Here is a 27,624-nt window from a genome sequence, read left to right on the forward strand (position 1 = left end):
GTTAATACCAGTGAACTAAGCCTAATTCAAAGGAATCAGTAATATAATTCAATTGTTGGTCTTCCTCAAAAAAAAAAAAAATAATAAATCAGACCATAAGAAAAAATTCAGAATTATACAATGTTTAGATGATTAAGTTAGAGTGGTACGATAAATGACACTTCTAACAGATTTCTTTCTGAACAAATTGTGTAGCTATATATGATTATTTTTTTAAAAGTCATGTTACTTACATGTTTGTTATACAGTTATGGTCACCGACCCAAACTGGCAACTGATGCTATTTTTTTATCATCTGTCGTTTTGTATCCAATGTGCCAGTTGTTGTTTTTAGTTAAAAATAAAAAAAATATTTTGGAAAGCTACTCGAAATTCTCTTACATTTGTATTCATATTTTGAGAAAATGTATCTATTTCCATCAGATCTGGATTCAATTATTCTGTTTTGTATATTATAAAGCACTAACAATTTATAATTACTGCATTTTAAAGTCTTTTTCATTAGAAAATAAGAGAAAAAAAATGTTAAGCCATCTTGCATTATAAAATTGGCTTGACCAGTGCAAACAACAAGCACCATTCCTAGTATTCATTGACAAAACTTTTTGTTCGATACTTCTAGACAAACCCCGACACAGGAACAAGAAATCTGATGTAGTTGTTGGAATCAACAAGTGAATTGATATAATGACACACTTTACAGACAACAGCACTTTGAACAAAATAATAACAAAGCAATAATTGGGGTGATTTTATTGATTTTTACTAGGTTTAGTTATAAGAACCAAAATAATGAATAATATTGCATATCACAATCAGTGGTGGTCATCAATTAATCAATGGATAATTGCTATCACACTTCAAGCATTGTTAAAACATTAGGCTAAAAAAATATTTTTTTATTTGAAAAAATGAAATTGTTTCATTAATTAATATGAATGATGTGAGATCACTTCATTTTCTGAATTTTTACAAAAACAAATTATTTCCAAAGCTTTATATTGTATTTAACTTTGTAAGAATAAATCAAATATAATTAATTGCTGTTGTGCTGCTTTTTAAAAAAAAAACTTGGAATAAAAACTTGTATTCTCTACTTCCACGAAACAACATGTACACTAGACTACATATACAGCTACGATAAACATTTTTAACATATGGGGCATTAAAAAAAAATCATCAAAAGCTAAAGTAAGAAATAAGTTGCCATAAAAGAATCTATTGTCACAAATATTTACAGTCATGAAAAAAGAAAATTTACTCTTTTAAAATAAAATATATTGTGGTCATGAAACCTGTCAAAAGTAATTAATAAAAAATTTAGAGAGAATATTTCCTGAAAAGGTTCACATCTTCCTCTTGTTGAAATGTAAAAAAAAAATACCTTGTTTAAAAAACTTAAACACTAAGAAACGGGCAGACCACAAGTGCCATTTTGTTTACGTTAATCCTTTACCCTGGTAACAAAAATCCAAAACTGAAAAAAAAAATCTCAAAAAATCATCAAAAAGTGTAAAGACAAAAAAAATAATCAAGTTGAAGTTCGAAGACACTATTTAGTTCAGCAAAAACTAATAAAGTTTACATAAATTCAATAATCAATAGAATTATTGCTACTATTGTTGAAATATTTTGCTTACAGTTGAATTATTTATTTGTAATTTTCTAACAAAAATGTCCATTAAATGAAGTATAAATGAAATAAATATAGTAAAAAAATAAGGCACCTCAAATAAGTATTGAAAAAAAGTTTTTTATATTCGGCAATATTGAGTAGTATGTATTTCTACCTTTATTGGTGAGTATTAGTTAAATGCAAGCATAAAGTAATAATTTTGATTTGTTGTGCAGCATGTTAATTTTAAGGCAGGAAATAAACTGATATAATTAAATTTTAAAATTAATAAGGCATAAATTAAACCATTTCAATAGAAGCAGAAGTAAATGTATCTGTTATTTTCAGAACATTTAATAAAATTATTAAAATTTGAAAACGCTATTGCATCCAGCAAAATCTTATATGTCCTGCAAGTCATAAATTAAGTTTTTATAGAACATTTTATAGAAAATTGTAACTTAATTACTTAAGTAATGAAATTTTGATGAACTGACAGAAAAAAGAGGAAAATCATTCTACAACAATTATGAAGAAAAATAAAACAAATACTCTGAACCATATATTATATACTTATTTTGAGTATACTAATAAAATTCTGTAAATAGAAAGTCAAAAAAGCTAACCAAACACCAATTTTAATTTGCTGAATAAATTAGATTTAAAGTAATATTCAAATTTGTTAGAGAATAAGCTTGAACATAGACTAATTTAATACAAAAAATATCAATTGCATGTAAATGTAATTATATTAAGAGTAAACATTTAATGATAGCATATTGAGCTCTGGCAATTTTGAGGTTAATTTGTTGGTTAAAAAACAATTTATTTGAATTTAAGAATTAAAAACTTAGCATCACATATAAGGATTTTTTCGTAAAAAAAAATACCTTGACATCACATAAAAAATTGATATGCCGTAAAAATAGATTTTTCTCTAAAAAAAATATTGATATATAAAATTAACATACATTTATTGTAATTAAAGAAACAGATGGCACCATGACAAAGTGGAAATGTGTGAGTGAAAGATAGATACAAATGATACAATTTTTTTAATAAAATGGGCATGCTATCTATTTAATTTATATAATTTGAGCACTATAATTTTTATAAAGAATTTAAAAAAAAAAACATGAACAATTTTGTGCTATAGTAAACAATACCTGAAAACAAAAGAAATTTGTAGCCAGAATATAACAACAAATATAATAGAATCAGTTCCTGTGTTCTATTCAGTAGCAGCACTTTAAAAATATTCCCCGCCCTAATGTTTAGCTCTTTATTTTGATGTGATACAAACTCTGTTTTATTGCACAGTCATCAATACATTTTTGTAAATCAAAACAAGCTGCAAGCAACAGTTACTTAAACCAAGCCTAAGATATAAGATTCTTTAAGTATGAAGATGAAGTTGTTGTTCCCAGTCATTTAAAACATATTAATTTTGTTTTTCATTAAGCTAAATTTGTTAATTACCTGATAATTTTTTAAGCAAAAACTAAGTTATGTGTAAAAACATTTTTAAAAATTTTTGAATTATTTAATTTTTAAAAGGTTTGAATTGTTTAAACTGGCCATTACTGTCATTTCACTAGGTGTGAAAGACTAGTTAGCCATGGTTGTGGTGGTCTCCAGGTCCTCGTTGGCAGGGTGCTCCACACTGTATTTCAGAACCAGCTCCGACTTCTCTGTGCCCTTAAGCTCAACTTCCCACTCAATGTGGTTGTTCTTGGTCAGTTTAACTTTCTCGCTCTTCTCTGGGTGCTTGAGGTCAATAGCCGGGACTAGTAGGTTCACCTGTGCAGAAATAAAATGTTGGATTGGATTTATCTGTGTAAAATAATATTTTTGGATTAAATTTAACTTTAAACGATTTGGAAATAAACGCCTAAATGGATTTAGTAATCTGTTGATGGAGAAATGCTTTAAAATGTTCCAAGCTCTAGTGTACACCAACTTCCGAAGAGCCTGGTACGTCGGACTCCCAAGTCCCCCTACATTATAGCGTGGGAGAGGAGAGGTGCAAGACTGCCGGGAACCAAAAAGGGTTTGCTCTCGACTCTAACCAGATATTTTGACTTTAAGCTGCGGCCTTCATGTGGCTTCGGAAGAGTGCCACTAGTCGGACCAAGCTCATGACCCCCCTAATGGGTGCGGAATGGCTAGTGGTAGCCAACAGCAGCTAGAGGTTTTTGATCTGGCCGAACGCCCCCCACGATCAAGCTTGGTACCAGGCGGTAGGACGACGTCCCGCGTCTGGTGGGTGGGGAAGGAAAGCCCGGTGAGAGCCGACGGAAGTAGCGACCGATGTGTGGGAAACTCTTGTGGTCGGGGTTTGCTGCACTGAGGCCTGCCTGGCTAATGGAAATCAACCTTCTGAGCCGGTTTCCGTATATAGAGAGAGAGTGTACACCAACTAGTCAGAAGTTCAAGATGTGCAAGACAAATGAGGCTGTTTAATATAAAAACTGACAATCATGTTGCTCTATAGGATAGGGTGAATTGAAAGGTTCTTTATACAAATGAATGTAATCAGACCTTAATCTTCTCATCCAAACTGCGTGGCAGGTTGTCCCTGACCAGAACCTTGACCGCGTAGTCGTGCACGTTCTTGATCTCTATGGCCTGCTCGTACGTGATGATCTGAGTCTTTGAAATGATGCCAGATGAGGAGTTGACCTTGATCAGAGGTTTGTAGTCCACCCTGACCCCTGGGTCAACACCAAGTGAGCATTCAAATTCTTCTTTAGGGGAGACGGCATTAATTTCAGCCTAAACAAATCAAGCACAGAAAAATATGAAGGTATGGACAATGAAGTCTCTCAACTGTGTTCTACTCACCTATTTAAAAAAAAATGAATTAATGCCAATGATCTTTAATTCAAAGTGTATTGGAATAGTGTTAATAATCTTAACTAAAGTCAGTTTAAAGATCCAATAAGAGTTAAACAACTTAGCCACTAGCCAAAAAACATAACTGACAGCAAATGAAATAAAAAAGAATAAAAAATTCAAAAGAAAGAAAAAAGAAATACTAAAAGTATAGTGTACTAAAATTATTTTTTCTCACTTACATTTAAGTTAAACTTCATATGAACACTTAAGACATAAAAAATAAGGCACATTCACAAATATCCCATTTTCAAAAACTAGCTAACCTAAAAAAAAACGGTTTGCTGTAAACCACAGAGCATGATAACTGACCTTGGCCACAAAACTGTTGTCCAGGAAGATGTTGGTCCTGCCAGCCAGCAGGGTGTAGGGGGAGCTGTTGGTCACTTTAGCCTGCAGGTAGGCATGAGGCACAACCTTGGGTATGGTCAGGTAGCTCAGGGTGGGCTTGAGGTCAATGATGGCCACTGTGACCTGGAGAACATACAGGTATTTTAAAAAATCTCCTTTACTACAAGGTTTCAGGTGCTCAAGGGGTTATAACGCAATGGTGCCAACACAAAAGTCTTGCCTTGTACATAAGTCTTGTTACATAATTATTATCTGAGTGCACCAAAGGTACCTAAATAAGTTGAAGAACTACAGACACACTGAAAAGAAACTTAACTTTAATTCCTCTATGGACCAATAAGTCTAAAATGGTGATTTAATTACTCCATAAATGAAACTTTGATGAACTGAATGAAAAAAAAAAGGAAAATCAAAGTTCTACAACTCATGCTGCTGTAGAAAAAAAGTGTGTAGAGTTACCTACCTTATGCTCAGTATTGTCACTTGGGATGGTAGACTGGCGAGCTATTTCATAGGTTGTACTGGTGGTGCTTTCTGTCACCTACAGATGGGTTATAGAACAGATGTCAATAGGAAGTAATTTTTTCAATTGTATTAAATTTAAATTGTTTTTTTTTTTTTTTAATTTTAATTTTTTTACATTCTCTCTAGTTTTAAACAATTTTTTTTTTAAAATAATCTCTTTTTAAAGCATACTTTTGCATTTTTGTAATCATAGACTAATCATGGACATAATATAAAAAGTATGGGTTTTAATTATTACAAAAGCCACCTGGAAGATATTAATTGATTTTATTGTTGTTATTTTTTAGCTTTTATGTACTACTATCTCCAGTTTTAATTTGTGCCTTATTTTATATTCAGTGTCTCAAAAAGTTAAATTTATCAAACTTACACATTTTTCTACAAACATCTAAAAAGTTCTCGACGTATGAATATTTGAAAATGAAATAGCAACATGCATATAGCCTATAAAAATTGGTGGCATGGGACATAAAAATCACAGATTGTAAATTCATATTTTTATAATTAATCAATTAAACTGAACTGTATGCAATCTACAAAGCAATTGATTTTTATATTTTAAAGCAAAACAAAGGATATAAATGCACACTATTTTTAAAATAAATATTTAAACCTTATAGTACAGAAATGTATGAAAACAAAACTACAATATTATTTTTACACGAAATAAATTAAGTTTATAAAAATATTACTTAAAATACTACACTCTATACACTTAAAATCTAAATTTAAAATTCCATCTAATCTATGTTTAAAATATTTTTGACATCTATAATAATATTAGTTACTTTATGAAACTGAAAAGTAGTAAACACTAATTATAAAATAAAGAGCTAAATAGGCTGAGAAATAAAATGGGTAAAAAAACTGGACAGATGAAACAGGTAAAGAGATCAGTAAAAAGATGCTCAAACTGGTAATACCTGCCTGCACGTGAACCCCGTGTAATTGTTTAAACATTTTTTATTTAGAGCCTAGTTAACATACTATATTATTGTTGGCTTTGTATAATAAAAATTGTTTAGGGAAGGGTTTGTTTCTACAGCGATACCATAAGTATAGATTTATTGGATTACTAAATTAACACTGTGTGGTAAAGCTTTGCTATATAATAGGGTGATTCCAGATAAGTAAATAGATGTTACTAATAAAAAGACTGATTGAAAAATAGCTATACCAAAAAAAGGGCATATGGGAAAATGTAATGTTTTTTTTTGAAGCATAAATAATAGTACATATAAATGACTGTGCTAAGAAGTATTTATGTTCACAACTTTTACAACATAGCTAACACAATGTCATACTGTACCATCTAGTTGTACGATTAACAAACAGCATAAAAACATGGCGTTTGTTACAAACATCATATTGACTTATATATTAACCAATGGATGTGATTTATTTTATAAAAATTCTGTAAGAAGAGGGAATAGTAGCCAAACTAGTGTACTGTAATTATACCACATGCAAGAAAAAAAAATGTCCACCACCATTTTGAACCCTTAGCCAGACTGCAGTAAAACTAAAATAACTAAAACTGTCATCACCACTTTGCCTTTGATAGAGAAATATTTTTGAAAAGTGACCCACAGGACTTATATAATCACAAGTTATGATCAGCATGCAGTATAAATGTGCATAAAATAAATATTAATAAGTAAAAAGTTTTAAACCGTTTTCATCTGTTATAATTTCAATTTCAATAATATCTGGATTTTCTTTTTTACTGTTAAAAGTAACTAGCTCCTTTGAAAATTAGATAAGATAAATTTCATGCAATATACTAACCCATTTTTTTTATGGTAGCGGTAACAAAAAAAATGCTAAAAAAATTTGGGATCAAATGGCAAAAAAATCTGACCAATCACATGACTAAATATTGATCAATAAGAATAAGAAGCAATGAGAAAGCATGGGGGCAGGTAGCTCACACACATTGATTTGTGCTGTTGCCATTTCTGCTCCATCCCATTGCACTGAGCCAGACCTAGGGGCACTTAGCCTTCTCCTAACTGGCATCAACTCATCCATGCCTATATCATCATCATCATCACCATCATAAGCAAAATTTGTCTTGAGGGAATAAGACCTGGGTAAAAAAATTAACCATGTGGTATTGTAGCATCTTCATTTGGAGGCCTCATTTTAAAATAGGAGGTTTAATAGTTTAGAATTTTGTTTCCAATCAGGAAAGATAAGGACAGTGGACATGGTGATGGTCTAATTAATTTCACTGCTTTGTTCAAACACAGATACTAATGAAAAGAAAAATTTCAAATTAGCTATATGACTAGAAACTGTATAAAACTATACTCTTTTTACTTCGGAAATATTTAGGTGATATGTATTTTTAATATGTAACGCAGGGTTTTTTTTTTCTTCCATTAAAATAAATTTTAAGAAAATTATTTTCGCTTTTTTGTATCCATTGTCATCAGATACTAGATATCCAGTGCTGTCAGCTTATATAGATCCAAGCAGATACTAGATATCCAGTGCTGTCAGCTTATATAGATCCAAGCAGATACTAGATATCCAGTGCTGTCAGCTTATATAGATCCAAGCAGATACTAGATATCCAGTGCTGTCAGCTTATATAGATCCAAGCAGATACTAGATATCCAGTGCTGTCAGCTTATATAGATCCAAGCAGATACTAGATATCCAGTGCTGTCAGCTTATATAGATCCAAGCAGATACTAGATATCCAGTGCTGTCAGCTTATATAGATCCAAGCAGATACTAGATATCCAGTGCTGTCAGCTTATATAGATCCAAGCAGATACTGGATGAGAAAAAAAGGAATGTACAGTTCACAACTGAACAAAAACCAGAAGGAAGTCTTATATCAATCATGGTGCATTGTCACCACATACTCTCAGTACAACGACATGTTTGGAAAAGTCCATCATGTAGCAGAAGGATATCTGAACAGCCACATTGTTTTTGTGTCCGCTAGGCTTCAGGACAATAAATGGCCTCAACCTTATTGAATTCAAGGACGAAAGTAAAAAAGATGGAATCCTTTAAAGTATTGAAGCAATCATAAAATAATACTCAAGAGAAGCTTTTACAAGCAACAAAGAATTTTCTCATTTAGATAAGACAAGTCATCTTTAACCCTTTCAGCTAGCTTTCATTTATTTATTTATTTTTTATAATAAAAGTCTTGAGTTCAAACCCTCTGGCAGTTAAGGCTCAATCCCTTCCAACACTAAAAATTAAGAACGAAGAATAAGAAGACGATTTATTTATTTTTTAGAACTTTTAGAATAATGTAGCTATTTTTAAATTACAAAATATTTCAATTTCAAAAGCATACTTAATGTTCATTTTAAAATGTTATTTTATGGGTTTTAATTATGTATAATGTGTAGCTATAAATTAGTAGTTTAATTATATTGCTCTCTGGTATTGGCATATTTATGTCCCTTTACTGAAGTGCATGAGAATTAAATCATGAAAAATTGTCAGATGACATCAATGTAAAAAGTTTTTGAAAGGCAAGCGTTGTGCTACAGTTAGAAATACAATGTATACTAATACAGGAAGCAGGTTATATACACACAACTAACAACAGTTCAAAGCAGTAAAAACATTTTTGACAACAATTATTAAAATGTATCTGGCCATTTCACTTTACAGGGAGTGTATAAGCTTGGACAATAAGCACAATAAAAAAAAATGTTAGGCTGATGTTAGTACAAGGCTTTTTAAATTCCTGAGACAAGATTTATCCCCATAGAATAATACAAGAACTCAGCAATATGAAAGCTGCATAACTGTGCTGGACTGACCTGTACTGGACAAGGGGCTGCCTCTACTGCACGAGGGGCAATGGCATAGTCAGACATTACACTGGCCTCTGCAGCATAGGCTGCAGGCCTTGCTCTAAAGCTAGCCATTTTTCTAAAAGATCTTGTAGTAGAGCTACGCCTGTGTGATAGACCAAGTTCTACAGTCATACATATGCTCTGCGCCATTATAAGTATATTCTATGCCATCATAAATATACTCTACATCATCATGCTCAACGCCATCATACATATCCTCTATGCCACAATACATATGTTCTACGCCATCATACATATACTCTACATCATTATACATATGCTCTACACTATTATACATATGCTCTATGGCATCATACGTTCTACATCATCGTACATATACTCTACATCATCATACATGTCTTCCATGTACTCTAAATCATCATACATATGTTCTACATAATCATACATGTTCTACACAGCTTACACATATTCAACACCATCATTCAAAGTTCTACACCATCATACATGTTTTGCTTCATTATACATGTATTTTACACAATCATACATGTATTTTACACCATCATACATGCATTTTTTTAATGTATTACACAGCATCAAAAATTTGTTGTACATCATCATCTTATTATAGAAAAGTGTACAAAGTCAGGGTTTTTTTTAAGTTTAAAGATAAATTGTTATATTTCTTTATAGTAAAGGGCTGCAGGTAATTATTATCCCTTTGTTAAGCTTCCAACATCTAATCTAGTTAATGCCACCTAGTCAGACACCTAGTTAATAGTTTGTTAGAAAAAAATGCATTGCTTATAAAGGAACAATAACATAATTCACTGTCCAATGTGACACACTGGCTGTTAACATAACAGGATCAAGGCAGACCTACAGCTACATAATGATGAGCTGAACATTTCAACTCTTTCTGTCTCTAAAGTTAACAGATCACATTAGGATAAGCCTGTCCCAGAAACTTATATACTTTGATTCAATATGTTACAACAACAAGAGTTCCTATAATTATTGTTGTCTACTTTTTTACAAAATGTTTGAGTCAAAATGTTATTTTTTTTTTTTGCTGATTGTAATCGGAAAGCCAACAGTATGCATGCTATTTTTTTTCTTTCAAAGAAATGAAACGTGCTGTTGAATGGTGTTGACAGTATGTTAGACAGGCTTGCCATACGAGCAGGCAGATGGCACCAATTATGAGCATAAGAACGACATAAGGATGGTACAATAATCAGGAAAACTGATCATACCATTTGAAGACATAACAGGCTTATGAGAGAAATCAAATAGGCGCAGAGAGACAGCACCATGGAAGTAGCTTAAAAGTTGAGATTTAAAAGTCAGAAGGGTCTTCCGTAAGTGAAAAAAGTATCCGCAGACACAAACCTGAATGTCTGCCATTTGTATTGGCGCTGCCATAGCCATGGCCATAGGTGGGGGAGCAGGAGGGGCATCATAACAGAAATTGCTTTCTCTCAGGTTCTGTCCATGGTCTTCTTGACTGACCATAGACCTTTTGGCCATGGCAAACCCAAAGCCACCACCTTTTTTTGCTGCAGTAACACTGAAAAATAGCGCAGCGCTTGTTTCTTACCATCCTACCAGCAATACCCCATCAACAGCAAACTAGTGTTTCTTACCATCCTACCAGCAATACCCCATCAACAGAAAGCTATTGTTTCTTACCATCCTACTAGCAATACCCCATCAACAGAAAGCTATTGTTTCTTACCATCCTACTAGCAATACCCCATCAACAGAAAACTATTGTTTCTTACCATCCTACTAGCAATACCCCATCAACAGCAAGCTATTGTTTCTTACCATCCTACCAGCAATACCCCATCAACAGCAAGCTAGTGTTTCTTACCATCCTACCAGCAATACCCCATCAACAGTAAGCCATTGTTTCTTACCATCCTACCAGCAATACCCCATCAACAGCAAGCTAGTGTTTCTTACCATCCTACCAGCAATACCCCATCAATTGCACGCTATTGTTTCTTACCATCCTACTAGCAGTAGCCCATCAACAGCAAGCTTTTGTTTATTACCACCCTACTAGCAATAGCCCATAAACAGCAAACTATTGTTTCTTACCATCCTACCAGCAATACCCCATCAACAGTAAGCCATTGTTTCTTACCATCCTACTAGCAATACCCAATCAACAGTAAGCTATTGTTTCTTACCATCCTACTAGCAATACCCCATCAACAGTAAGCTATTGTTTCTTACCATCCTACCAGCAATACCCCATCAATAGCAAGCTATTGTTTCTTACCATCCTACTAGCAATACCACATCAACAGAAAGCTATTGTTTCTTACCATCCTACTAGCAATACCCCATCAACAGTAAGCTATTGTTTCTTACCATCCTACTAGCAGTAGCCCATCAACAGCAAGCTATTGTTTCTTACCATCCTACCAGCAATACCCCATCAACAGTAAGCTATTGTTTCTTACTATCCTACCAGCAATACCCAATCAACAGAAAGCTATTGTTTCTTACCATCGTACTAGCAATACCCCATCAAGAGAAAGCTATTGTTTCTTACCATCCTACTAGCAATACCCCATCAACAGAAAGCTATTGTTTCTTACCATCCTACTAGCAATACCCCATCAACAGAAAACTATTGTTTCTTACCATCCTACTAGCAATACCCCATCAACAGAAAGCTATTGTTTCTTACCATCCTACTAGCAATACCCCATCAACAGAAAGCTATTGTTTCTTACCATCCTACTAGCAATACCCCATCAACAGAAAGCTATTGTTTCTTACCATCCTACTAGCAATACCCCATCAACAGAAAGCTATTGTTTCTTACCATCCTACTAGCAATACCCCATCAACAGAAAGCTATTGTTTCTTACCATCCTACCAGCAATACCCCATCAACAGCAAACTATTGTTTCTTACCATCCTACCAGCAATACCCCATCAACAGCAAACTATTGTTTCTTACCATCCTACTAGCAATACCCCATCAACAGTAAGCTATTGTTTCTTACCATCCTACCAGCAATACCCCATCAACAGTAAGCTATTGTTTCTTACCATCCTACCAGCAATACCCAATCAACAGAAAGCTATTGTTTCTTACCATCCTACTAGCAATACCCCATCAACAGAAAGCTATTGTTTCTTACCATCCTACTAGCAATACCCCATCAACAGAAAGCTATTGTTTCTTACCATCCTACTAGCAATACCCCATCAACAGAAAGCTATTGTTTCTTACCATCCTACTAGCAATACCCCATCAACAGAAAGCTATTGTTTCTTACCATCCTACTAGCAATACCCCATCAACAGAAAGCTATTGTTTCTTACCATCCTACTAGCAATACCCCATCAACAGTAAGCTATTGTTTCTTACCATCCTACTAGCAATACCCCATCAAGAGAAAGCTATTGTTTCTTACCATCCTACCAGCAATACCCCATCAACAGCAAACTATTGTTTCTTACCATCCTACTAGCAATACCCCATCAACAGTAAGCTATTGTTTCTTACCATCCTACCAGCAATACCCCATCAACAGTAAGCTATTGTTTCTTACCATCCTACCAGCAATACCCAATCAACAGAAAGCTATTGTTTCTTACCATCCTACTAGCAATACCCCATCAACAGAAAGCTATTGTTTCTTACCATCCTACTAGCAATACCCCATCAACAGAAAGCTATTGTTTCTTACCATCCTACCAGCAATACCCCATCAATAGCAAGCTATTGTTTCTTACCATCCTACTAGCAATACCACATCAACAGAAAGCTATTGTTTCTTACCATCCTACTAGCAATACCCCATCAACAGAAAGCTATTGTTTCTTACCATCCTACTAGCAATGCCCCATCAACAGAAAGCTATTGTTTCTTACCATCCTACTAGCAATACCCCATCAACAGTAAGCTATTGTTTCTTACCATCCTACTAGCAATACCCCATCAACAGAAAGCTATTGTTTCTTACCATCCTACCAGCAATACCCCATCAACAGCAAACTATTGTTTCTTACCATCCTACCAGCAATACCCCATCAACAGTAAGCTATTGTTTCTTACCATCCTACCAGCAATACCCCATCAACAGTAAGCTATTGTTTCTTACCATCCTACTAGCAATACCCCATCAACAGTAAGCTAGTGACAGATTTTTTTCTTTCATTAAACCATTTTTAAAAGCATCTGTCAATGGACTTTGTGGGTTTGATTTTCCTATAGGTAGCCCAATGGCTTTTTATGTGCTATTTAAAAATGCACAGTCTTGTAATAAAATTAATTTCAATGTTTCAATTAAACCTTATTTTAGTCTTTGTTTTTATGAGATTTTCATAAAATCCACATAACTCTAAGTGAGATGTTTGTACTTAAGTTCATCTTTTGAATTCTTTACCACATACTAGATCATATTAAGGGTAAAAGACATTATTTGTATGATATGTAAATAAGTAAAGTTACTATTTCAGACAAGAAGTTCAATATGGCAGATGAAGTAGAGTCCACCTGTTTCTGCAACTTGGCCTATGAAAGGATAGCGTTATCACTACTATGCTCATCTGCTTTCACTTTCACTAAGAGGAATCTCAGGTACCCAGCTCTAATGGGTGGATTCAGTGACTTCTTACACATTCAAGTCTGGGATCTGAACTATAACCTTTGGTTTAGAGTTCTCTACTGTCTAGCTGCACCATCACCATTTGTATGCTAAAAGCATCATGTACCTATTTCGCTAGAGTTCAAAACTACATTTTTTATATCTTCAAATGAATAGAGATTTCCAAGCCCATGTTTTTTAAAGGCATACAGCTATTCTAAACATGGTGTGGCACAACTAAAATTTCTTGTTACTTAGAAAAGCAGTATTTTATAAATTAAGTCACAGAGCAATTTATAATGATACATGCTAAGCTTTAGTCATTAAAATAAATTATAATTATCGTGAGCTTTGTCGTGTGTTGTCAGATTAGAAAAGTGGGATTTGTCATGTTTGTCAGATTGGAAAAGTGGGATTTGTCATGTTTGTCAGATTGGAAAAGTAGGATTTGTCATGTTTGTCAGATTGGAAAAGTAGGATTTGTCATAATTGTCAGATTGGAAAAGTGAGATGTATCATGTTTGTCAGATTGGAAAAGTGGGGTTTGTCATGTTAGTCAGATTGGATAAGTGGGATTTGTCATGTTTGTCACATTGGATAAGTGGGATTTGTCATGTTTGTCACATTGGATAAGTGGGATTTGTTACCTGTTTTCAGATAGGATAAATGGGCTTTGCCATATGCAACAAGTGGGGTTTCATGTGGCGACATTTGACTTTGAAGACTATAGGAGTTGGTTGTTCAAGACAAGTGGAGTTTTAAGCAGTGTGATGTAAACTGTTGGACTACCTGCATGTATTTGCCTATCTGCGTGTAATAACTTTGCCAAAACAAGGTTGAAGAATGAGTTCTATCAATTAAAAAATGTACTTTATGGACCCAATAAATCATACCCAAAAAAGGGCATCAGCTTTTCCACAAAACTAAACAGAGTGAAAACTATTTGACACTACAAAGAATTCATCAAAGATGTAAAACATGGAAACCAAAGATGGACACATCAGATGATGTTGCAGCACATCGTAGGATATTGTGACAAGTGTCTTCTGATGATACTGTGACACACCAGATTATGTAATACATTGCAGAATATTGTGACAAGTGTCTTCTGATGATACTGTGACACACCAGATTATGTAATACATTGCAGAATATTGTGACAAGTGTCTTCTGATGATACTGTGACACATCAGATTATGTAATACATTGCAGAATATTGTGAAATGTGACAAGCCAATTATTGTTATGCATCGGATGATGTTGTAAAACATTGTGAGATGTGTCATTAGATGCTACAGTGATACATCAGATGATGATGATATACATCATAGACTACTGTGACAGCAGATGAAACTGAGTTGTGCACCATCGTGCTTGACTTAGAGTAATAGAGAATAGTCTATATTTAGGAGGCTCATAGAAGAAGACAAAAGTTAGTAAGGTTATGAGGGATATAGAACTCAAGACTAATCACTTCTAATAAGAAATGAAAAGATGGTTAAATTAAATGTCTTAAAAAATTGCTTAGTAAATTTGCATTTATACTAATTTTAATAAGAATCAAATTTTAAAAAAAATATTTTTAAAAGGGCTGCATATAATCTTATGACGGCAAGCCACTGTGACTGGATAGGTATAAAAAAATTAATTTTAACAGCTGATTTTTTAAACCAAATAAAACTTTCAATTAAAAAATATAATGTGCTTAAAACTGGCAACAAATTATACAAAAAGTTGAAAAAAGATTATTCAGCATTATATGCACAATTATATTTGTAAATAAATGGATAAAATTATTGTTTAACTATAAACAATACTAGATCTATATTTAAATGACTTACAGCTACTTGTAATAAACCTTATTGATAATTGATAAAATAACATAAATGCAAAAGTTGTTAGCAAAATGTTGAAGCATTCAGGTGAGATGTTCCTCATTTACAAAGTGAGCATTTTGTGATTAATAACAAGCAAACTATAAGGAACTGCTAGTAACATAAAAGTGCCATGAACATGTCTATAGGAACATGTCGATGAACATGTCCACAACTTGCTGCAATATGTATATAACATGTTGATGAACATGTCCACAACTTGATGCAACATGTATAGGAAGATGTTGAGGAACATGTCCACAACTTGATGCAACATGTATAGGAAGATGTTGAGCAACATGTCCACAACTTGATGCAACATGTATAGGAAGCTGTTGATGAACATGTCCACAACTTGATGCAACATGTATAGGAAGATGTTGATGAACATGCAAAGAATAAAAAACACATGCAGCGGATGTGATGAGTCAGCCAAAGAGCAAGCAAAATGAGAAAAATAACAAATTGAATGTGCCAAGACAGACCAACACACCTGAATCTCAGAAGGAAGCATAGGTGCGCTAAACCCCACACACTCAAGCTCTTCCATGCCACCAAAGGAATCAGGAGCACATGATTTATAATTCTCTTCTCTATCTTCTTGAAACTCATAGCGATGTGAAGAGGTGACAGCTTTTTGCTTGACTTTCTTTACCCTAAACAAGATAGACAGGGTAACTGAGTTGACTTTAATTTATCACTTTAAACCTAGCTAATCCTGGATACAACTTCACCACAATGGGTTTTTTTTTATATTGACAACCTGTTACAATTTTATCACCAATAGATCAGTCAGGGATAAAATAGACACCTATGGGGATTTTAATTTTAGTGATGCAGTGCTGCAATGTGGGAAGAGGGAAGGAAACTCAGAAACTTTGAAAAGTATAAACTTTGTTAGGAACACTGAAAAAAAGGTTTGATTTTTTTGTTAAAATTTTATATGAGTGTTGCAAAGGTTTAGGGACATTGATGGAAGACAATCAAGTAAATCTACATTCGTCAAACTCCCTGCACATGTAGTTATTGTTATTAAAGTCGACCAATAAGAAGCTTTGTGTTGAATGATACAAATACTATTGCTACACCAGCCATTACTGTTGTGATTTGCCAATAAGAAGCTTTGTGTTGAATGATACAAATACTATTGCTACACCAGCCATTACTTTTGTGATTTGCCAATAAGAAGCTTTGTGTTGAATGATACAAATACTATTGCTACGCCAGCCATTACTGTTGTGATTTGCTTTTATCATTGATCAGTCAGACACACAATTTCTTTACAAGAAAACAATATGAATCAACTAGAGATATTTGTAGCATAAAAAGTGACTGTTGTATCATACCTAATAAGCCACATTTGTATGCAGTCTTTTCCTTCCAAAATAAGGGGAAAACAGGAAATATTACCAACAAATCTTTAAAAGATAAAGAATCTTTAGACTACAGAATAATAGACTAAGTAAAACAAACACCAGCCAACTCTATGACAGTAGAAATGAGGAATCCTTCAATCACTTACAGTCATGTTAGTCATTAGTAGGAAATTTCATTTGTTACATTGAAATCTTCAATTTTGAATATATGATGCATTAGGGTAAATAAGTTTTAATAAGCAATCCAAATGCTAATTCAAACCTTTGACAGCTAAATTTTCTGATTCTCAGGCCATTTTGTTTTGAACTATAACAATGACAGTACAGTGTATAATAAATATGTTAGCCTAATGTTAGTAGAAGGCATTTTTTAATTCCTGAGACAAGCTTTATCCCCATAGAGAAATTCAGCTAGGCAAAAGCTGTGCTACCTTGTGTTAGACTGACCTGTACTGGACAAGAAGCCACCAAAAGGGGGGATAAACTCAATTGTCTCACTGGCTTTCTCATAACATTCATCTGCACATTTATCTTACATTACTTTTGACTATAACATCAAGAATGTTGGTTTCATCTCTTTTTAAAAAAAAACAACCTAAGGCTAGTTTAGTTTAAATGTTTCTTCTCTTAGCTGAAGAACTTCAACATTGTGGTTGTTGAGTAAGTTAAATTATTTTAAAAAAGAATGTCTATTTTACTAAATATTTGTTAATTTGTCATTAGGGTATAAAAATTGGATTGGTAGAACTATGGGAACAAAAGCAGGGATCAATCTTTAACACTGTAACAATTAGATTTTTAGGTTCCAATTTAACTACTTTAATATTTTTAATTTCAAGTTTTTTACAATTCATTTGTTTAGTTATTAGATACTTTGTTTAAAAATTGGATTGAACAAAAGCAATGATCAGACACCAACAATGTGGTTATTACGATAATCTGAAGCTACTTTAAACATAATTTAAAATAATGTTTATTTTACAATTTTTTATTTTTTATTTTTCACTGGGTATTAAGAAAAAATTGGATTGGAAAAAAAAAACATGGATCAGCCTGGAGTAAACAACTCATTCTGACCTTGACCTCTGGCCTAGAGACTGGAGCAGGATGTGGAGCCCCTTTTACAGAAAATGGCATGCTATATCTTCTCAGTGTTTTTCTCAGGGCCATTTTGTTTTCACGGAACTGAGATTGAAAGTGCCTGTCCCAGAAATCATTTGTATGAGTCCTAGCATGCTATTTATAACTAAAGAACTTTAAGTGAGGCTTTCAAAGCAAGAATTTTTAAGACATTTCAAGAGCTCCTAATTAAAATAATTTTTGGCTTGTTATTCCAGTTCTCCTTCAGTTATTTTTATTAAGGGTTTTCCGTTCATTAAAATAAATCTGTCTGTACAGTTTAGCTATGTCCACATTTTCTTTTAAATGGGACATAACATTTGTAAATTAAAAATATGGGGTAAAACATACGTTTTTTTTCAAAATTGGGGGTAACAATCATTAATTTAGAAAATGGAGCTTAACATTATGTAATTTAAAAGAATAGGCATATAACTTGTTAAAAAAATGTAAAGCAAAATATATCAAATAACTCAAAGCATGAGAATTTCTAATGCTATTTTTTAAAAAAAATACCAATTGTACTTTAGCAGTGATTTATTAATAATTTTAAAAATAAATGCTTAGTTCGTTAACATTTTTACTTCTTTTTTTCTTTTTGCAGTACTCTAGCTGGACCAACCTGTAACACTCATACACCAATAACATATCTGATATTACTTGGACTTACACATTTTTTATAGAGATGGTTTGGCTGAATGGATGAGCAGTTCTTAATTAGAATGTGCAGTTTTCCCCTGAAACCACCCAGCTCTGAAGTCTAGTGTGGGAAATTAAGGCAGCAGGGCATGGCACTAAAATATATTTGCTTCAAGTGATAGCTAAAAGTAACAGATGAACTTCATCTACCCTATGATCAGATAGGGAACTTCTATTACTACCACAATATTTTACACAATAAAGTTATATACTTTTGTAACATTACTTGATATTTCAAAAAGTTCACTTATTTATTAATATATCTGCACCAGAAAATGACAGTTGATAATTTTTATCATGCTTGAAAATTGATGCAATTAGTTAGCCAGGCAAGTCTATTCCATGCACCAGTTTACAATAAACTGATATTTTAGCAGTAAATTTAGCTGTTAATTAGTGTTAAAGGTGCGCTACATGCAATGGTAGTTGCTTTAAGGATTGTGCAGGTAGCCAGCACCATTTGGAGCTAAAGAGCTTCACAGGAAAGAACAAACATCTGATAAAGACAGCCTATATTTATATTCATTGAAAGAAAGGTTCAGAAAGACAGTGAGAACTTAAGGAATACATCATACGCTGTAAGACTGGCGGATATAGTTCAAAGCAAGACCTTGAAATCAAGTCAGGATTTTTAGTAAAGGGATCGCCTAAGACAAACCTGGATCTCAGCTACTTGCAATGGTGGCGCCACAGGTCGCGGAAGTGTATCAGAATAGCATTCAGAAGCATCATATATATCTTCATCATTTTCATCACGCAAATTATAAATTTCCTTGTACAACCTAGAGTTGCTGCTCCTTGGTTTAGGGGGCGCTCTGTAAACACTGCAGGCCTTAGACTTATCAATATTTTCCATAATAAAACAAACAAGTAGGACAATCCAACAAAACATGTTTTTTGTTCTCTCCCTTGACTTTAACCAGAGTTTATTGTTTTTCCTTATTTTGAAACGTAATCAAAAGTATACTCGCTTATTCAGTCAACAAGTATAGCATAGAACATTAGATGGGCTTAGAAAATATCGTAGAAACTAAAAGCCTTGCTGATCAATATTGCGACCTATTAAACTTGCTGATTCTGACCAGTGGTCACTGCATACATTTACTATCATTTTTTTAATGCTTTGGGTTTAATTGAATCATTTGACTGTATTTTGTGTCTTTGTTACATAAAGGCTATTGTAGACTAGTGTTAGCACAGCTAGGGGTTTGTTTCATAAGAGGGATTTGATGTCATGATGTTGCTGGACAAGAGGGATTTGATGTCATGATGTTGTTTTATAAGAGGGATTTGATGTCATGATGTTGTTTTATAAGAGGGATTTGATGTCATGATGTTGTTTTATAAGAGGGATTTGATGTCATGATGTTTTATAAGAGGGATTTGATGTCATGATGTTGTTTTATAAGAGAGATTTGATGTCATGATGTTGTTTTATAAGAGGGATTTGATGTCATGATGTTGTTTTATAAGAGGGATTTGATGTCATGATGTTGTTTTATAAGAGGGATTTGATGTCATGATGTTGTTTTATAAGAGGGATTTGATGTCATGATGTTTTATAAGAGGGATTTGATGTCATGATGTTGTTTTATAAGAGAGATTTGATGTCATGATGTTGTTTTATAAGAGGGATTTGATGTCATGATGTTGTTTTATAAGAGGGATTTGATGTCATGATGTTGTTTTATAAGAGAGATTTGATGTCATGATGTTTTATAAGAGGGATTTGATGTCATGATGTTTTATAAGAGGGATTTGATGTCATGATGTTGTTGGACTAGAGGGATTTGATGTCATGATGTTGTTGGACAAGATAAATCTGATGTCATGATGTTGTACAAGAGGCATCTGATGTCATGATGTTGGACAAGAGGGATTTGATGTCATGATGTTGGACAAGAGGGATTTGATGTCATGATGTTGGACAAAAGGGATTTGATGTCATGATGTTGTACAAGAGGCATCTGATGTCATGATGTTGGACAAGAGGGATTTGATGTCATGATGTTGGACAAGAGGGATTTGATGTCATGATGTTGGACAAGAGGGATTTGATGTCATGATGTTGGACAAGAGGGATTTGATGTCATGATGTTGAACAAGAGGCATCTGATGTCATGATGTTGGACAAGAGGGATTTGATGTCATGATGTTGGACTAGAGGGATTTGATGTCATGATGTTGGACAAAAGGGATTTGATGTCATGATGTTGGACAAGAGGGATTTGATGTCATGATGTTGGACAAGAGGGATCTGATGTCATGATGTTGTTGGACAAGAGGGATCTGATGTCATGATGTTGTTGGACAAGAGGGATCTGATGTCATGATGTTGTTGGACATGAGGCATCTGATGTCATGATGTTGTTGGACAAGAGGGATCTGATGTCATGATGTTGTTGGACAAGAGGGATCTGATGTCATGATGTTGTTGGACAAGAGGGATCTGATGTCATGATGTTGTTGGACAAGAGGGATCTGATGTCATGATGTTGCTGGATGATGTCATGATGTTGAACAAGAGGGACCTGATGTCATGATGTTGGACAAGTGGCATTTGTCATGGAAATTTCATAAATACAATAAATTTAACATCCACTCTAATCACATACCGAATTTTGCGGACTGCAAGCTGTGTCATGGGCAACAAAGGAATGCTCCCACCAACACTGGGCTCTGCTGTTGATAGAAATAATTTGACGTTGGTCCAGTCTTCCCCTGACCACTGGCGGATTAAACCATAGTAAAAAATCTGGGGAGAAAAAGTTACAAAAATAGTAGGACACATTTGCACACTTTGTAGCACATCAGTCACATAAGTAAGTTCTTTTTTCTCCTTGATTTGTTATAGAAAAGGTTGTTCCCCTTGGTTAGAAAAAAATCAGTTTGATCCCAATGCAGATTGTGTTTTCCCTATTTAGAATCTTTAAAAATGAGACAAAATTACTTTTTAGTAACACAATTTGTTGTTAAAATTAGGAAAACAAAGACTGGAAATTTGCTCTACTTGATACAAGATGTAAAACAACATTAAATAAATAATTAAATTTTTACCATATGTCTGAGTCATTTAAATTATAGCAACTATATAATATAACAACCTTATAATTACCTTACAACTACAAGATTCTAGGTGAAACAGGCTTTTATAGCCTAGTGATTTGAAAGCAACCAAAGAAAAATGTACCTTCAGGTTTCCTTCATCAGTGAACATGCGCAGGTCATAACTTGGTGACCACGAGGCCGCCAGCACCACATAGGACACAGTGAGCGACACCTTGGTCTCTTTCTCTGCCTCGAGAACAATCACACACTCCCTAGACACAACATAGACAGTGCCATGATAAACATATCAATTTAGACACAACATAGACAGAGCAAAGATTAACATATGAATTTAGAAACAAGATTAACAGAGCAATGATTAACATATCAATTTAGACACAACATAGACAGGGCAATGATTCATGTATAAATTTAGACACAAGATAGACAGAGGAATGATTTAAATGAATTTAGACACAACATAGACAGAGCAATGATAAACATATGAATTTAAACACAACATAGACAGAGCAGTGATTAACATATGAATTTAGAAACAAGATAAACAGAGCAATGATTAACATATCAATTTAGACACAACATAGACAGGGCAATGATTCATATATGAATTTAGACACAAAATAGACAGAGGAATGATTAACATATGAATTTAGACACAACATAAATATAGCCATAATTTTCATATGTATTTAGCAAGGCCATGTTAGAGTGGGATATGTAAATAAGGTTTATGCTTTAAAATACAAACATAACTTATTACTTTTTATATTTTTAGCAACATCCCAACAAATACTTTAAGAAATCACTGGTGAATTAATAAGTAAAATAGTTAAAGCTTCATTAGGTTTAAAATTAAATCAGTGAAGTCCATGTACATAAAACAATCCATCAACATAACTAAAAACAAGTAATTAAAAAAAGTCTAGTGACAATTTTAGCGCAATTTCCTTGTGTTATCTAAAAATAGCTCTGTCGTAGCGTAAATCAAGAGAAGGGTTAGTAAAACCATTGGTTGGTTATTAAAACGTTTTTTATTTTAAAAAATTTCAGTATTTTACATGTTTTATTTACAATAGAGTAACATGACTAAAAACCATTGCGCGCCCAGCTACCGAACGTGACGTCGCAGCCATTGAACGTGATGGCGCAGCTATTGAACGTGATGACGCGTGTGGTGTAATTGCATAAAATGCCTACTAATTCGGTCCAAATTTTAATTAATTCAAAAAATTTTTTGTGACCGAACGAAAGGCTATTTTTGAAAACTTTCTTCGGCAATATTGTTCTAAATTATGGCAGGAATCGATTGGTAAATGTTTCAAGTCGCTAAGTGGTCTGGTTGCCGAGATATGGGCCAAAAACTGCTTTTTTTCGAGGTTTTTTTTTGGCTTTTCCGGGAAATCCATGAAAGAAACCCGGAATTTTTATGGCCTATGTTCATCCTCGTAACTTGCTTAACATAATTGCTTTTGGAACTAGTCCTCGATATTGCTTCGTTGAGGAGGAGATACGACTTAAAGCTGCGGACACACATCCATCCATCCATCCATCCATTCATTCATACATCCAGAAATGACGGGTTAATAAACGCAATTCTCCAGAATGGAAATTGCGCTAAAAACTACCTGATGTCACACAAACAGCATTTAAAACTATCCATTGCCACACCCCTAAAACTACCTGATGTCACACATAAAACTATCCATTGCCACACCCATAAAACTACCTGATGTTGCACAAGCTGCACATAAAACTATCCATTGCCACACCACTAAAACTACCTGATGTCACACATAAAACTATCCATTGCCACACCCATAAAACTACCTGATGTCGCACAAGCTGCACATAAAACTATCCACTGTCACACTCATGAAACTACCTATCACACAAGTTACACATAAAATTATCCACTGTCTCACCCTAAATATTACCTGCTCTCATGGCCTGAGTTCCAGTTCCCACGAACTTCTGACAGATTTTTTTCAACTGTTTCAATCTTTTTATCCAGCTCTTGATTCTTTTTCTCCAAACTCAAACGTTCCTCTTCCAGTTGTTTGCCAATCTCCTTATACTGCTGCATAAACTCTTTCATACCTTCAAGAACAATTTACAGAATTCAGAAAATATATAGCAATTTTCAAGATAAAGTATAATTTATTAGACTTAACTAATGAACTTGTTGGTACCTTTTTAATTTGAAAAAAAAAAGAGTAAAGTTCCCTTTTCGAACATGACGTTCTAAGGGACAAGTGAATTAGATAAAAATAAGATGTGTTTAACGAGACGTGTTTAATAAGATGTGTCTAATTTGTACCATAATTATTCGAGACAAAATAACAGTTTTCTAAAACCCATTTGAAAACTAACCTTTCTTAGAGACTCTGAGAAAGATACTCACCCTTAAAGTAAGCTGCATCAAGCTGAAAGGCAGGCTTCTCTTCCTTGGTATCACCCTGTTTTTTTAAATCAATATCAACTGGTTTTAGATTTTTATGTAGCAAAAAAAAAAAAAATAAGGATAACTGGGTCATCTAATAATAACTAACCTTGCCATTTTTAGCAGCAGTTGCAGCAAATTGATCCAGTAAACTCCACTGCTTTTTAATTGCATTTTTCTGGGTTTCGAAATCCAAATCTTGCTTCTGCTCTTTCAGTGCTTTGAGCTGAAATTTTACAATTTTAAATATTATTTAATTTTTTTCTTAATTCTAAAGAATTATTTCAGAATGATCCCAGTTCTACCAACTAGTCAGATTAAAAAAAAAAAAATTTAATCTAGTAACTATAATTTATAATTATTTTTAGCTCAATTATTAATAGATTAATAGCAAACACCTTTTTAAAATTAAAAGAACAAAAAAAGTGTACATTTTTGGCTCTCATACATTAGAGATTTACCTGCTCATTGAGAACTTTCTCCTTCTCAGTCATGGTGGCTTCATCGTCAGTGATGTATTTGCTTTGGTAGCTGACCTCAGCTATGGTTGCATTACCTTTACCCTCCACCCTGAAAGGTTAATACACAACAAACTCTTAGTGACAGTTTAGCTGAGGATGAGTCCATTTTTCATGTTTTCAATGTGTTATATTCATTTAAAGAAAAATCAACAATTGTTTTAAATTTCAAAGTAGCTAAATAAAAAAATAAAAAATAAGTGCCTATAAATTTATTTAACAAAAACTGTAAAATAAAAGACTGTGAAAGTTTTTCTGGCTGGGTAAAAACGTAAAAAAAAAAATTAAATCTTTAATTTTATGTGTACATTACAAGTCAAATATACATATATGATAATAATGTTAAAAAGTGACAACTATATGGACCAAAATCAATATAAAATTGACTTTGCTAATATAGTATTAGTTTGAATGTGATTTTCTTTATATAATGAATGGATAAAAATGATTTAACATCCAAGCTAAACTACATAGCAGAACAAAAAGTCTAGAGATGACACATAGATCAATCAGCATATTTATATATACTATTTGCAGGCCTGTGCTCCAACCGCAGTGTGAAATTTAAATAACACTTTTTAGAGTACATAAAAGATAGGCACGCAAAAAAATATCCTTTTTTTAATCATGTAAAATAATTTTGAACTGCAGACATTAAAATGAGGACCTTAACCTCTATACCGATCCACACCAAAACATACTCCACCAGATAAGCTATATCATAAGACATATGTCCCACACAGCACAACCCACATGTATCAATTCACATCACTACACTCACCCTCCACATCTAATAACTCATCTTACACATACATACCACTTTCCACACACCACAAACACTACACACTCCATTACACAATACATACAAATGAAGAACAATGACTGACAGATGTTACAGTAAGTTCAAGTGGTGGTCATGTTCCATTTAAGAAAACCAGTAAAAAATTACTAAAATAAACAATGGATACTGGATAGCCTTAGTCACACTTTAATGACTTGTTTGAACAATAATTACTACCAGGTGAAACCCCACCCTTAATTGATCCCCACCACTGTAAACTATCACACCTACCTTATTGAGTCTTCTTCGATAGAGACAAAATCTTTGATTCTTAATTCATTTACTCCCTCCTTAATGGTTGTTTCCACCTCTCTGCAAACTTCAGCCCTGTCCTTGTAGACTGTGACTTTGGTCACAAGGCAATCACTAGCCTTCAGAGATATACTGTTCACTGGCTTGTTTTCTTCACAGCCATGTTTGAATATCTGGTAGCTTTTTGTTTCTGAATAAAACAGACAAATTTAATTAGCACATTAATTGTGGATAGTCAATACTTATGAGGTTTTTTTTTAAATGCTTAATACCTGCAATTAAACTATGCACTGTCCTGTGTTTAGTGTTTCTACTAACTAAATCTCCACTGTATATTTACATGGTACATACATACATAGACAGTAGACTAGACAGATATACTTTCTAATATATATATATATATATATATATATATATATATATATATATATATATATATATATATATATATATATATATATATATATATATACATAGTATATAGAGTACTAGATCTATATATATATAGTTTACAGTTTACATAGACTTTGTAGAATTGCTAAACTCACTAACTGGACTGGAGATTCTCAGTATATAGTATATAGTCTGATTATTCAACTAAAGACTAATAAATGCATGTAGTGTAGAATGATAGAATCACTCTGCTAGATTCTATAACAAGTCAACTACACACTAGAGTAACTGAGTCACTTACTGAGTGTGTAGTGTCACTCTACAACACTTGAGTGGACTTATAAAATCATAACTAATACTATTAACTAATAGGCCTAGGCTATAAGTATAAAATAATATTAATTGTCATTCTCATTAGGCCCAGGCCAAATAATTATAATTAATAATAGTAGGTCTATAGGCCTACTTTTACTTTATATTACTTTATATTACAATAATTAATAATTAAGTAGTAGGCCTATACTATACTCCAATACTATATTAGACTATAACTATAACATTAAAAGGCCAACGATAATAATTGGATTAATTGGTTTACTTTAAACTTAAAAACTACATATAAGTACGGATAACGATTATGGTCATACAATTGTGAGTTTAAAAAGAAAAGAATATTTTTAATTATATATTCATATTTAATTTCGCTACGCACAAGTCATGTGAGTAATGGGGTCAAAGAGTACTTTAGCTTATTTTGGCCTCAAATACTTGTATTTCTACTTTCAGTATTTTGCTAAGACCGGTTGTTCTGGAATCAAACAACTCCTCAAACTAAAACCTAAAACTAAACTGGTAATAATAAATAAAGAAGTTTCTTAAAAGGAGTATTGTAGATACCGGTGTCCGATAATGGAATTTTCTTTAAAAAAAGGGGTGTTTGGTTGTTAGTAGTATTGTAATCTCGACTAATTTTATGGTTAGAAATTAGGGTTAGGCGTATGGTAGGACCAGGGTTGCGGTTAGATAAGGGACAGGGTTAGCATTGACATTAGGTTAGCCAGCCATGTGTGTATTTTAGTACCAGTAACCTAACACCCCTTTTTTAAAGGAGATTCCATTATCGGACACCGGTATAAACATTCTCCCTCTTAAAATTACTATTAAAAATTGGTAATCAAGCTATGTGAATATTAGATCGATAAAACGTAGAAATTAAGAGTTTACAATTTATTTACCCTTTACCTGCACTT

At 33.3% G+C, this 27,624-nt stretch overlaps 1 protein-coding gene across 1 annotated transcript; it reads right to left on the bottom strand.

The window, feature by feature from the left end:
• Positions 1–740: 740 nt before the first annotated feature.
• On the bottom strand, positions 741–27,624 carry LOC131948019 (protein F37C4.5). Its single transcript, XM_059309466.1, has 13 exons — positions 27,610–27,624; positions 25,961–26,171; positions 24,832–24,940; positions 24,480–24,596; positions 24,332–24,386; positions 23,865–24,027; positions 22,052–22,181; positions 21,477–21,616; positions 10,570–10,747; positions 5,325–5,402; positions 4,823–4,984; positions 4,157–4,390; positions 741–3,415 (listed from the first exon to the last, which is right to left on the bottom strand). The coding sequence occupies exons 3-13, from the start codon at positions 24,862–24,864 to the stop codon at positions 3,224–3,226; spliced, it is 1,482 nt and encodes a 493-aa protein (XP_059165449.1). The 5' UTR covers positions 24,865–24,940; positions 25,961–26,171; positions 27,610–27,624; the 3' UTR covers positions 741–3,223.

The sequence above is a fragment of the Physella acuta genome, unplaced genomic scaffold (assembly GCF_028476545.2).
Source record: "Physella acuta isolate Inbredline_101_S28 unplaced genomic scaffold, ASM2847654v3 ptg000620l, whole genome shotgun sequence".
In the NCBI taxonomy this organism is placed as follows: domain Eukaryota; kingdom Metazoa; phylum Mollusca; class Gastropoda; family Physidae; genus Physella; species Physella acuta.

Coding starts and splice junctions, on each gene's coding strand:
- LOC131948019 (XM_059309466.1), bottom strand. CDS start 24,864: ATGACTGAGAAGGAGAAAGTTCTCAATGAGCAG. Junction 5,403..10,569: donor TACAAATGGCAGACATTCAG/GTTTGTGTCTGC, acceptor ACCCATCTGTAG/GTGACAGAAAGCACCACCAG. Junction 4,391..4,822: donor ACAACAGTTTTGTGGCCAAG/GTCAGTTATCAT, acceptor TGATTTGTTTAG/GCTGAAATTAATGCCGTCTC.